Here is a 13,567-nt window from a genome sequence, read left to right on the forward strand (position 1 = left end):
TTCTTAAAATCAATACACAAGTATATATTTTTAAACCTGCATATTTAGTTAATATTGCCTGCTAACATGAATTTCTTTTAACCTGTTAGGGCTAGGGGGCAGTATTTACACTGCCGGATAAAAAACGTACCCGATTTAATCAAGTTATTACTACTGCCCAGAAACTAGAATATGCATATAATTATTGGCTTTGGATAGAAAACACCCTAAAGTTTCTAAAACTGTTTGAATGGTGTCTGTGAGTATAACAGAACTCATATGGCAGGCAAAAACCTGAGAAGAAGTGGCCTGTCTGACAAGTTCTTGTTCTTCTTGACTCTCTTTATTGAAAACTGAGGATCTTTGCTGTAACGTGACACTTCCTACGGCTCCCATAGGCTCTCAGAACCCGGGAAAAAGCTGAATGATGTAATTCCAGCCCCTGGCTGAAAAACATTAGCGCCTTTGGTAAGTGGTCTATCAGAGGACAATGAGACTGAGGCGCGTGCACGAGGCGACCCCATGTTTTTATTTTCTCTCTCTTTGTACTAAAACACAGATTCCCGGTCGGAATATTATCGCTTTTTTGCGAGAAAAACTGCATAAAAATTGATTTTAAACAGCGGTTGACATGCTTCGAAGTACGGTAATGGAATATTTAGAATTCTTTTGTAATGAAACGCGTCGGGCGCGTCACCCTTCTTTACCCTTTCGGATAGTGTCTTGAACGCACGAACAAAATGCCGCTATTTGGATACAACTATGGATTATTTTGAACCAAACCAACATTTGTTATTGAAGTAGAAGTCCTGGGAGTGCATTCTGACGAAGAACAGCAAAGGTAATAACATTTTTCTTATAGTAAATCTGACTTTGGTGAGGGCTAAACTTGGTGGGTGTCTAAATAGCTAGCCCTGTGATGCCGGGCTATCTACTTAGAATATTGCAAAATGTGCTTTCACCGAAAAGCTATTTTAAAATCGGACATAGCGAGTGCATAGAGGAGTTCTGTATCTATAATTCTTAAAATAATTGTTATGTTTTTTGTGAACGTTTATCGTGAGTAATTTAGTAAATTCACCGGAAGTTTGCGGGGGGTATGCTAGTTCTGAACGTCACATGCTAATGTAAAAAGCTGGTTTTTGATATAAATATGAACTTGATTGAACAAAACATGCATGTATTGTATAACATAATGTCCTAAGATTGTCATCTGATGAAGATCAAAGGTTAGTGCTGCATTTAGCTGTGGTTTGGGTTTATGTGACATTATATGCTAGCTTGAAAAATGGGTGTCTGATTATTTCTGGCTGGGTACTCTGCTGACATAATGTAATGTTTTCCTTTCTTTGTAAAGCCTTTTTGAAATCGGACAGTGTGGTTAGATTAACGAGAGTCTTGTCTGTAAAATGGTGTAAAATAGGCATATGTTTGAGAAATTGAAGTAATAGCATTTCTAAGGTATTTGAATAACGCGCCACGGGATTCCACTGGCTGTTACGTAGGTGGGACGAAATCGTCCCACTGGCCCTAGAGAAGTTAACTAGGGAAAATGTGTCACCTCAACAACAGAGTCAGGCTATATGCAGCAGTTTGGGGCCCCTGGCTCGTTGCGAACTGTGTGAAGACTATTTCTGACTGAGCGGTGGTAGGCACCAGCAGGCTCGTAAGCATTCATTCAAACAGCACTTTCGTGCATTTCGCCAGCAGCCCTTCGCAATTCTTCAAGCATTGCGCTGTTTATGACTTCAAGCCTGTCAACTCCCGAGATTAGGCTGGTGTAACCGATGTGAAATGGCTAGCTAGTTAGAGGGGTGCGCACTAATAGCGTTTCAACGTCACTCGCTCTGAGACTTGCAGTAGTAGTTCCCCTTGCTCTGCATGGGTAACGCTGCTTCGAGGGTGGCTGTTGTCGATGTGTTCCTGGTTCGAGCCCAGGTAGGAGCGAGGACAGGGACGTAAGGCATACTGTTACACTGGCAATACTAAAGTGCCTATAAGAACATCCAATAGTCAAAGGTATATGAAATACAAATGGTATAGAGAGAAATAGTCCTATAATTCCTATAATAACTACAACCTAAAACTTCTTACCTGGGAATATTGAAGACTCATGTTAAAAGGAACCACCAGCTTTCATATGTTCTCATGTTCTGAGCAAGGAACTTAAACGTTAGCTTTCTTACATGGCACATATTGCACTTTTACTTTCTTCTCCAACACTTTGTTTTTGCATTATTTAAACCAAATTGAAGATGTTTCATTATTTATTTGAGGCTAAATTGATTTTATTGATGTATTATATTAAGTTAAAATAAGTGTTCATTCAGTATTGTTGTAATTGTCATTATTACAAATAAATAAATAAATAAAATAAAAAGCAAAAATTTTTTAATAAACGGCGGATTAATCGGTATCGGCGTTGAAAAATCATAATCGGTCGACCTCTAGTCTCTTCTCTACGAAAAGGTCAACCCGCCTGAAAGCCAGTGGGGTAAACTCACTGGTTGCTATGGGGGAAGTCGAGCAGGTGTTGCATGGACATAAAGGAGTGGCTGAGCGCCTCAACGGGGGCAATCCTCTTCTCCGCATCGATCCACAACATCCTCTTCAGCAGGCCTACAAACTCTCTTCGGTCCACCTTCTCTGCCAACAGGTCACTACCTTCCAGATTCATCAACAAGTTCACCTGGGAGAGAGAGGCAGGTCAGGGCTCAGGAGAACTAGTCATCTGTCATCTTTCCCAACTTTTGTGCATTTCATCTGGAGCCTCAGGAAGTTTTAAACCAGCTTTACAAGTCAAGGGAGACTTGGTTAAGGGGACAAACAGTATAAACAGTCACTATGCTAAGCTGGAATAATCGTTTCCTATGTTAAAAATACCAGACATTTTGCAGAAGTTTATCAAAAGTAAAAACATCAAACCAACCATTGTGATAAGTGGAACTTGAGAACGATGAGGCATTTTTCACATCTACAGCATTCTACATCACCCCCGTCTCTACATCACCCCCGTCTCTACAGCATTCTACATCACCCCCGTCTCTACATCACCCCCGTCTCTACATATCTACATCCCCCGTCTCTACATCACCTCCGTCTCTACATCCCCCCACATCTCTCATCCCCCCGTCTCCACATCTCTCTATGCCGCCCCCCGTCCCCACGCGTCTACGTCCCCCGCCGTCCCCACGCATCTACACCGCCCCCGCCCACGCGTCTACGCCCCCACGCGTCTACGCCCCACACGTCTACGCCCCCACGCGTCCCCCGTCCCCCAATTTTTACATCTACAGCATTCTACATCACCCCCGTCTCTACACCATCTCCCGTCTCCACACCATCTACATCATCCCCCGTCTCTACACCATCCCCCGTCTCTACACCATCCCCCGTCTCTACACCATCCCCCGTCTCTACACCATCCCCCGTCACCATCCCCCGTCTCTACACCATCCCCCGTCTCCACACCATCCCCCGTCTCTACACCATCTACACCATCCCCCGTCTCTACACCATCCCCCGTCTCTACACCATCCCCCGTCTCTACACCATCCCCCGTCTCTACACCATCCCCCGTCTCCACACCATCTACACCATCCCCCGTCTCTACACCATCCCCCGTCTCCACACCATCCCCCGTCTCCACACCATCCCCCGTCTCTACACCATCCCCCGTCTCCACACCATCCCCCGTCTCTACACCATCCCCCGTCTCCACACCATCTACACCATCCCCCGTCTCCACACCATCTACACCATCCCCCGTCTCCACACCATCTACACCATCCCCCGTCTCTACACCATCTACACCATCCCCCGTCTCCACACCATCCCCGTCTCCACACCATCCCCCGTCTCCACACCATCCCCCGTCTCCACACCATCCCCCGTCTCCACACCATCCCCCGTCTCCACACCATCCCCCGTCTCCACACCATCCCCCGTCTCCACATCATCCCCCGTCTCCACATCATCCCCCGTCTCCACACCATCTACATCATCCCCCGTCTCCACACCATCTACACCATCCCCCGTCTCCACACCATCCCCCGTCTCTACACCATCCCCCGTCTCCACACCATCTACACCATCCCCCGTCTCCACACCATCCCCCGTCTCCACACCATCCCCCGTCTCCACACCATCCCCCGTCTCCACACCATCTACATCATCCCCCGTCTCCACACCATCTACACCATCCCCCGTCTCCACACCATCCCCCGTCTCCACATCATCCCCCGTCTCCACACCATCTACATCATCCCCCGTCTCCACACCATCTACACCATCCCCCGTCTCTACACCATCCCCCGTCTCCACACCATCCCCCGTCTCCACACCATCCCCCGTCTCCACACCATCCCCCGTCTCCACACCATCCCCCGTCTCCACACCATCCCCCGTCTCCACACCATCTACATCATCCCCCGTCTCCACACCATCTACACCATCCCCCGTCTCCACACCATCTACACCATCCCCCGTCTCCACACCATCTACACCATCCCCCGTCTCCACACCATCCCCCGTCTCCACACCATCCCCCGTCTCCACACCATCTACACCATCCCCCGTCTCCACACCATCCCCCGTCTCCACACCATCCCCCGTCTCCACACCATCCCCCGTCTCCACACCATCCCCCGTCTCCACACCATCTACATCATCCCCCGTCTCCTACACCATCCCCCGTCTCCACATCATCCCCCGTCTCTACACCATCTACATCATCCCCCGTCTCCACACCATCCCCCGTCTCCACACCATCTACACCATCCCCCGTCTCTACACCATCCCCCGTCTCTACACCATCCCCCGTCTCCACACCATCTACATCATCCCCCGTCTCCACACCATCCCCCGTCTCCACACCATCCCCCGTCTCTACACCATCCCCCGTCTCTACACCATCCCCCGTCTCTACACCATCCCCCGTCTCTACACCATCCCCCGTCTCCACACCATCCCCCGTCTCCACACCATCCCCCGTCTCCACACCATCTACATCATCCCCCGTCTCCACACCATCCCCCGTCTCCACACCATCCCCCGTCTCTACACCATCCCCCGTCTCTACACCATCCCCCGTCTCTACACCATCCCCCGTCTCTACACCATCCCCCGTCTCCACACCATCCCCCGTCTCCACATCATCCCCCGTCTCCACACCATCTACATCATCCCCCGTCTCCACACCATCCCCCGTCTCCACACCATCCCCCGTCTCCACACCATCCCCCGTCTCCACACCATCCCCCGTCTCCACACCATCCCCCGTCTCCACACCATCCCCCGTCTCCACACCATCCCCCGTCTCCACACCATCCCCCGTCTCCACACCATCTACATCATCCCCCGTCTCTACACCATCCCCCGTCTCTACACCATCCCCCGTCTCCACACCATCCCCCGTCTCCACATCATCCCCCGTCTCTACACCATCCACATCATCCCCCGTCTCCACACCATCCCCCGTCTCTACACCATCCCCCGTCTCTACACCATCCCCCGTCTCTACACCATCCCCCGTCTCTACACCATCTACATCATCCCCCGTCTCCACACCATCTACACCATCCCCCGTCTCCCACCACCATCCCCCGTCTCTACACCATCCCCCGTCTCTACACCATCCCCCGTCTCCACACCATCCCCCGTCTCCACATCATCCCCCGTCTCTACACCATCCACATCATCCCCCGTCTCCACACCATCCCCCGTCTCTACACCATCCCCCGTCTCTACACCATCCCCCGTCTCCACACCATTACACCATCCCCCGTCTCCACACCATCCCCCGTCTCTACACCATCCCCCGTCTCTACACCATCCCCCGTCTCCACATCATCCCCCGTCTCCACACCATCTACATCATCCCCCGTCTCTACACCACCTACATCATCCCTTGTCTGTACACCATCTACATCATTCTACATAATCCCCCCCAACTCGTAAAAACATCAGCAGGGAAATTTTCAACCCATGACCTCGTTGTCAGGGAATTTCCAGCTGTGGTTTCACCCGAGGCTTGACTTTCAAACTAAGTGTTGGGTGCTGAACCTTAGCATGTCACTTAGCATATGACTAGAGATGTGAGAATGGGGTTTTTCCAGCAATGAGATGTACGTACATGTTCTAGCTTTTTCCTCTCTCTCAGACCTACGGCCCCATCTTATCTCACCATGGGCTTCCTGAGTCGAGACTCATCAACATGGTCTAGTTAGAACAGCTGAAAGTGAACTTCCTCTCTTCCAGACCTACATCATCTAACCATGAGCTTCCTGAGTCGAGACTCATCAACACGGTCTAGTTAGAAAAGCTGATTGTGTCCACATCCTGTGGAACAAGACTTACGTGCGCTATGTCATCCAAACAGCTGAAGATGTACTTCCTTGCTTCCTTTGATTTCATCCCCGTCTCGGTCTCATGCTCATCAGTCGACTGGAGAGAGACAAGGGGAGAGAGACAGGGGGAAAAAAGAGAGAGACGGGGGGTAAACGAGAGAGACGGGGGGAGAACGAGAGAGACGGGGGGAGAACGAGAGAGACGGGGGGAGAACGAGAGAGACGGGGGGAAAACGAGAGAGACGGGGGGAAAACGAGAGAGACGGGGGGAAAACGAGAGAGACGGGGGGAGAACGAGAGAGACGGGGGGAGAACGAGAGAGACGGGGCGGGGGAGAACGAGAGAGACGGGGGGAGAACGAGAGAGACGGGGGGAGAACGAGAGAGACGGGGGGAGAACGAGAGAGACGGGGGGAGAACGAGAGAGACGGGGGGAGAACGAGAGAGACGGGGGGAGAACGAGAGAGACGGGGGGAAAACGAGAGAGACGGGGGGAAAACGAGAGAGACGGGGGGAAAACGAGAGAGACGGGGGGAAAACGAGAGAGACGGGGGGAAAAACGAGAGAGACGGGGGGAGAACGAGAGAGACGGGGGGAGAACGAGAGAGACGGGGGGAGAACGAGAGAGACGGGGGGAAAACGAGAGAGACGGGGGGAAAACGAGAGAGACGGGGGGAGAACGAGAGAGACGGGGGGAAAACGAGAGAGACGGGGGGAGAACGAGAGAGACGGGGGGAAAACGAGAGAGACGGGGGGAAAACGAGAGAGACGGGGGGAAAACGAGAGAGACGGGGGGAAAACGAGAGAGACGGGGGGAGAACGAGAGAGACGGGGGGAGAACGAGAGAGACGGGGGGAGAACGAGAGAGACGGGGGGAAAACGAGAGAGACGGGGGGAGAACGAGAGAGACGGGGGGAAAACGAGAAAGACGGGGGTAAACGAGAGAGACGGGGGAAGAACGAGAGGAGACGGGGGGAAAACGAGAGAGACGGGGGGAAAACGAGAGAGACGGGGGGAAAAACGAGAGAGACGGGGGGAAAAACGAGAGAGACGGGGGGAAAAACGAGAGAGACGGGGGGAAAAACGAGAGAGACGGGGGGAAAAACGAGAGAGACGGGGGGAAAAACGAGAGAGACGGGGGGAAAAACGAGAGAGACGGGGGGAAAAACGAGAGAGACGGGGGGAAAAACGAGAGAGACGGGGGGAAAACGAGAGAGACGGGGGGGAAAACGAGAGAGACGGGGGGGTAAACGAGAGAGACGGGGGGAGAACGAGAGAGACGGGGGGGAGAACGAGAGAGACGGGGGGGAGAACGAGAGAGACGGGGGGAGAACGAGAGAGACGGGGGGAAAAACGAGAGAGACGGGGGGAAAACGAGAGAGACGGGGGGAAAAACGAGAGAGACGGGGGGAAGAACGAGAGAGACGGGGGGAAGAACGAGAGAGACGGGGGGAAGAACGAGAGAGACGGGGGGAAGAACGAGAGAGACGGGGGGAAAACGAGAGAGACGGGGGGAAAACGAGAGAGACGGGGGGAAAACGAGAGAGACGGGGGGAAAACGAGAGAGACGGGGGGAAAACGAGAGAGACGGGGGGAAAACGAGAGAGACGGGGGGAAAACGAGAGAGACGGGGGGAAAACGAGAGAGACGGGGGGAAAACGAGAGAGACGGGGGGAAAACGAGAGAGACGGGGGGAAAACGAGAGAGACGGGGGGAAAACGAGAGAGACGGGGGGAAAACGAGAGAGACGGGGGGAAAACGAGAGAGACGGGGGGAAAACGAGAGAGACGGGGGGAAAACGAGAGAGACGGGGGGAAAACGAGAGAGACGGGGGGAAAACGAGAGAGACGGGGGGAGAACGAGAGAGACGGGGGGAGAACGAGAGAGACAGGGGGAGAACGAGAGAGACGGGGGGAGAACGAGAGAGACGGGGGGAGAAACGAGAGAGACGGGGGGAAAAACGAGAGAGACGGGGGGAAAAACGAGAGAGACGGGGGGAAAAACGAGAGAGACGGGGGGAAAACGAGAGGGACGGGGGGAGAACGAGAGAGACGGGGGGAAAACGAGAGGGACGGGGGGAGAACGAGAGGGACGGGGGGAGAACGAGAGGGACGGGGGGAAAACGAGAGAGACGGGGGGAAAACGAGAGGGACGGGGGGAAAACGAGAGAGACGGGGGGAGAACGAGAGGGACAGGGGGAGAACGAGAGGGACGGGGGGAGAACGAGAGAGACAGGGGGAGAACGAGAGAGACGGGGGGGAGAACGAGAGAGACGGGGGGGTAAACGAGAGAGACGGGGGGAGAACGAGAGAGACAGGGGGAGAACGAGAGAGACAGGGGGAGAACGAGAGAGACAGGGGGAGAACGAGAGAGACAGGGGGAGAACGAGAGAGACGGGGGGAGACGGGGACACAAATAAGGATTTGGTTCATCCCTTCAGCCTTTATCTCCAGAGTTGGTTCAAACGGTGAAAAAGAGAGGATGCTTGTGTGGGGGTTTTCTTCTCTGGTGGGTGGTGGGAGTAATGACTGTTTGCTGAGAGGGAGAATGTTAGGTGATGGTGAGAGATAATATGTAGGTTTGTTTTCAGTGCTGGGCTAGGAGGAGTGTGTGTTTTGGTGGAGAGGAGCGAAAGAGGCGTCAGTGTATGGAATGGTTTATAGCGGGTGCTAGGGGGGGGTTCTGCTGGAGATGTATTTTGGGCTCAGGGGTCCTTCTTACCTTCAATCGCCATGCTGAGTAGGGGGAGTCAGACTCCCTGCAGAAGAACCGTGCCGTCTTCGTCCCCACATTCAACAGATGCTCCCCAGGCAAACCCTGCGTCTGAGAAATGTAGCGAATCTGTGAAAAGAGGAAGCGAGGGAAAAATAAAAAGATGTGGACAGACAGAGCAAGAGAGAGAGGGAGGGGAAAGAGAAAGGAAAAATGTTAGGAAAGAACATTCCCTGTATGCTATGACCGTAGCAGATGGAGAAAGAACAGTCCCTGTATGCTATGACTGTAGCAGATGGGGAAAGAACATTCCCTGTATGCTATGACTGTAGCAGATGGGGAAAGAACAGTCCCTGTATGCTATGACTGTAGCAGATGGGGAAAGAACAGTCCCTGTATGCTATGACCGTAGCAGATGGGGAAAGAACAGTCCCTGTATGCTATGACTGTAGCAGATGGGGAAAGAACAGTCCCTGTATGCTATGACTGTAGCAGATGGGGAAAGAACAGTCCCTGTATGCTATGACTGTAGCAGATGGGGAAAGAACAGTCCCTGTATGCTATGACTGTAGCAGATGGGGAAAGAACAGTCCCTGTATGCTATGACTGTAGCAGATGGGGAAAGAACAGTCCCTGTATGCTATGACTGTAGCAGATGGGGAAAGAACAGTCCCTGTATGCTATGACTGTAGCAGATGGGGAAAGAACAGTCCCTGTATGCTATGACTGTAGCAGATGGGGAAAGAACAGTCCCTGTATGCTATGACTGTAGCAGATGGGGAAAGAACAGTCCCTGTATGCTATGACTGTAGCAGATGGGGAAAGAACAGTCCCTGTATGCTATGACTGTAGCAGATGGGGAAAGAACAGTCCCTGTATGCTATGACTGTAGCAGATGGGGAAAGAACAGTCCCTGTATGCTATGACCGTAGCAGATGGGGAAAGAACAGTCCCTGTATGCTATGACCGTAGCAGATGGGGAAAGAACAGTCCCTGTATGCCATGACTGTAGCAGATGGGGAAAGAACAGTCCCTGTATGCTATGACTGTAGCAGATGGGGAAAGAACATTCCCTGTATGCTATGACTGTAGCAGATGGGGAAAGAACAGTCCCTGTATGCTATGACTGTAGCAGATGGAGAAAGAACAGTCCCCTGTATGCTATGACTGTAGCAGATGGAGAAAGAACAGTCCCTGTATGCTATGACTGTAGCAGATGGGGAAAGAACAGTCCCTGTATGCTATGACTGTAGCAGATGGGGAAAGAACAGTCCCTGTATGCTATGACTGTAGCAGATGGAGAAAGAACAGTCCCTGTATGCTATGACTGTAGCAGATGGGGAAAGAACAGTCCCTGTATGCTATGACTGTAGCAGATGGGGAAAGAACAGTCCCTGTATGCTATGACTGTAGCAGATGGGGAAAGAACAGTCCCTGTATGCTATGACTGTAGCAGATGGGGAAAGAACAGTCCCTGTATGCTATGACTGTAGCAGATGGGGAAAGAACAGTCCCTGTATGCTATGACTGTAGCAGATGGGGAAAGAACAGTCCCTGTATGCTATGACTGTAGCAGATGGGGAAAGAACAGTCCCTGTATGCTATGACTGTAGCAGATGGGGAAAGAACAGTCCCTGTATGCTATGACTGTAGCAGATGGGGAAAGAACAGTCCCTGTATGCCATGACTGTAGCAGATGGGGAAAGAACAGTCCCTGTATGCTATGACTGTAGCAGATGGGGAAAGAACATTCCCTGTATGCTATGACTGTAGCAGATGGGGAAAGAACAGTCCCTGTATGCTATGACTGTAGCAGATGGAGAAAGAACAGTCCCCTGTATGCTATGACTGTAGCAGATGGAGAAAGAACAGTCCCTGTATGCCATGACCGTAGCAGATGGGGAAGAACATTCCCTGTATGCTATGACTGTAGCAGATGGGGAAAGAACAGTCCCTGTATGCTATGACTGTAGCAGATGGAGAAAGAACAGTCCCCTGTATGCTATGACTGTAGCAGATGGAGAAAGAACAGTCCCTGTATGCCATGACCGTAGCAGATGGGGAAAGAACATTCCCTGTATGCTATGACTGTAGCAGATGGAGAAAGAACAGTCCCCTGTATGCCATGACTGTAGCAGATGGGGAAAGAACAGTCCCTGTATGCCATGACTGTAGCAGATGGGGAAAGAACAGTCCCTGTATGCTATGACTGTAGCAGATGGGGAAAGAACAGTCCCTGTATGCTATGACCGTAGCAGATGGGGAAAGAACAGTCCCTGTATGCTATGACTGTAGCAGATGGGGAAAGAACAGTCCCTGTATGCTATGACCGTAGCAGATGGGGAAAGAACAGTCCCTGTATGCTATGACTGTAGCAGATGGGGAAAGAACAGTCCCTGTATGCCATGACCGTAGCAGATGGAGAAAGAACAGTCCCTGTATGCTATGACCGTAGCAGATGGGGAAAGAACAGTCCCTGTATGCTATGACCGTAGCAGATGGGGAAAGAACAGTCCCTGTATGCTATGACTGTAGCAGATGGGGAAAGAACAGTCCCTGTATGCTATGACCGTAGCAGATGGGGAGAAGAACAGTCCCTGTATGCTATGACCGTAGCAGATGGGGAAAGAACAGTTCAATATTGCCATTTCTCCCCCATAATATTACCATAACATCATAGAGAGTCTAAACATCCCAGCACAGTTCTCTTCTCCATTCCTGCGGTGCCTTGTTCCACTGTAAACTGCCCAGTACCGCCCCTCTTCCCATACCCACAGACCCCCACCTTCAAGCCCAGGTGCTGATCCCTTCTCCAGCCTCACACATCCTGAGGACATAGTCATTACCTAGTAGTAATACATGACGTTGACGTGTGCGGGGTAGGGCCCTGGGAATGAGTGACGTGTGCGGGGTAGGGCCCTGGGAATGAGTGACGTGTGCGGGGTAGGGCCCTGGGAATGAGTGACGTGTGCGGGGTAGGGCCCTGGGAATGAGTGACGTGTGCGGGGTAGGGCCCTGGGAATGAGTGACGTGTGCGGGGTAGGGCCCTGGGAATGAGTGACGTGTGCGGGGTAGGGCCCTGGGAATGAGTGACGTGTGCGGGGTAGGGCCCTGGGAATGAGTGACGTGTGCGGGGTAGGGCCCTGGGAATGAGTGACGTGTGCGGGGTAGGCCCCTGGGAATGAGTGACGTGTGTTGGGTAGGCCCCTGGGAATGATTGAAGTGTGCATGGGAGGACCCTGGGAATGATTGACGTGTGTGTGTAACAGTGTAGCTTCTGTCCATCTCCTCGCCCCTACCTGGGCTCGTACCAGGGATTCTCTGCACTCATCGACAAGTCACCCTTGAAGCATCGTTGCTCCACAAAAGCCGCGGCCCTTGCAGAGCAAAGGAAACAACTACTTCAAGGACTCAGAGCGAGTGACGTCATCGATTGAAACGCTACTAGCGTGCACCACCGCTAACTAGCTAGCCATTTCACACCGGTTACATGTGGGTATGTCCGTGATCAGGGCCCTAGCAGGAGAGAGAGAGTATGACTGTATGCCGCTGCCTGCATGGGGTTGTGTTGACTCAGGATTCTGCGTTTTTCACACAGAAAGGGAAAGATGAGACGCAGAAAAGATATCTTAAAATGCTTCTTATTGTAAATTCTGCTCAGCTTCAGTCAGGATTCGCTCCAAATCATGAATGTAAAAGGAGTCATTTCGTGCTTCAGTTGCACTTCTCCACTCAGATGGAGTGTTTTTGCTCGTCATTGGATCACCAGCAGGTCATTTCCTCCCATGTAGTCTTTCTCCGGTATAAAGCTCAATTTCAAGAAAAATATTTGGAAATGTAGCTGGCTACATTCTTCTATAATATACGTTAGAAATATGATGTGCAATCATCGTTTTCGCAACACTGACTACCTACTGGGTGGCGGGACCATTCTGCCTACCTACTGGGTGGCAGGACCATTCTGCCTACCTACTGGGTGGCGGGACGATTCTGCCCGTGCCTACCTACTGGGTGGCGGGATCATTCTGCCTACCTACTGAGTGGCGGGACGATTCTGTCTGTCTACCTACTGGGTGGCGGGACGATTCTGTCTGTCTACCTACTGGGTGGCGGGACGATTCTGTCTGTCTACCTACTGGGTGGCGGGACGATTCTACCCGTGCCTACCTACTGGGTGGCGGGATCATTCTGTCTACCTACTGGGTGGCGGGACGATTCTGTCTGTCTACCTACTGGGTGGCGGGACGATTCTGTCTGTCTACCTACTGGGTGGCGGGACGATTCTGTCTGTCTACCTACTGGGTGGCGGGACGATTCTGTCTGTCTACCTACTGGGTGGCGGGACGATTCTGTCTGTCTACCTACTGGGTGGCGGGACGATTCTGTCTGTCTACCTACTGGGTGGCGGGACGATTCTGTCTGTCTACCTACTGGGTGGCGGGATAAAGAACAGGGAGGTTTATGAGAGCAGTTGTAGAGAGAGGCCTGTCTGACGTCAGTCACACCAAGGTGTCAGGGAAAACATCCATT

The 13,567-nt window shown here is 52.2% G+C and overlaps 1 protein-coding gene across 6 annotated transcripts in view; it reads right to left on the reverse strand.

Annotated features, from left to right (window-relative positions):
- Positions 1-13,567, reverse strand: part of LOC106587826 (homeodomain-interacting protein kinase 3) — a 91,127-nt gene that overhangs the window by 14,711 nt on the left and 62,849 nt on the right. For 5 of the 6 annotated variants that reach the window (XM_045708069.2, XM_045708071.2, XM_045708068.2 and 2 more), the window contains exons 4-6: positions 9,047-9,166; positions 6,337-6,423; positions 2,484-2,668 (exon numbers count right to left, since the gene is read on the reverse strand). In XM_045708069.2, coding sequence (XP_045564025.1) covers positions 2,484-2,668; positions 6,337-6,423; positions 9,047-9,166 — 392 coding nt within the window. The remainder of the gene's footprint in view (positions 1-2,483; positions 2,669-6,336; positions 6,424-9,046; positions 9,167-13,567) is intronic. The other variant, XM_045708072.2, reaches the window with a different exon arrangement.

Source organism: Salmo salar, chromosome 26 (assembly GCF_965601325.2).
Source record: "Salmo salar chromosome 26, fSalSal1, whole genome shotgun sequence".
NCBI lineage: Eukaryota > Metazoa > Chordata > Actinopteri > Salmoniformes > Salmonidae > Salmo > Salmo salar.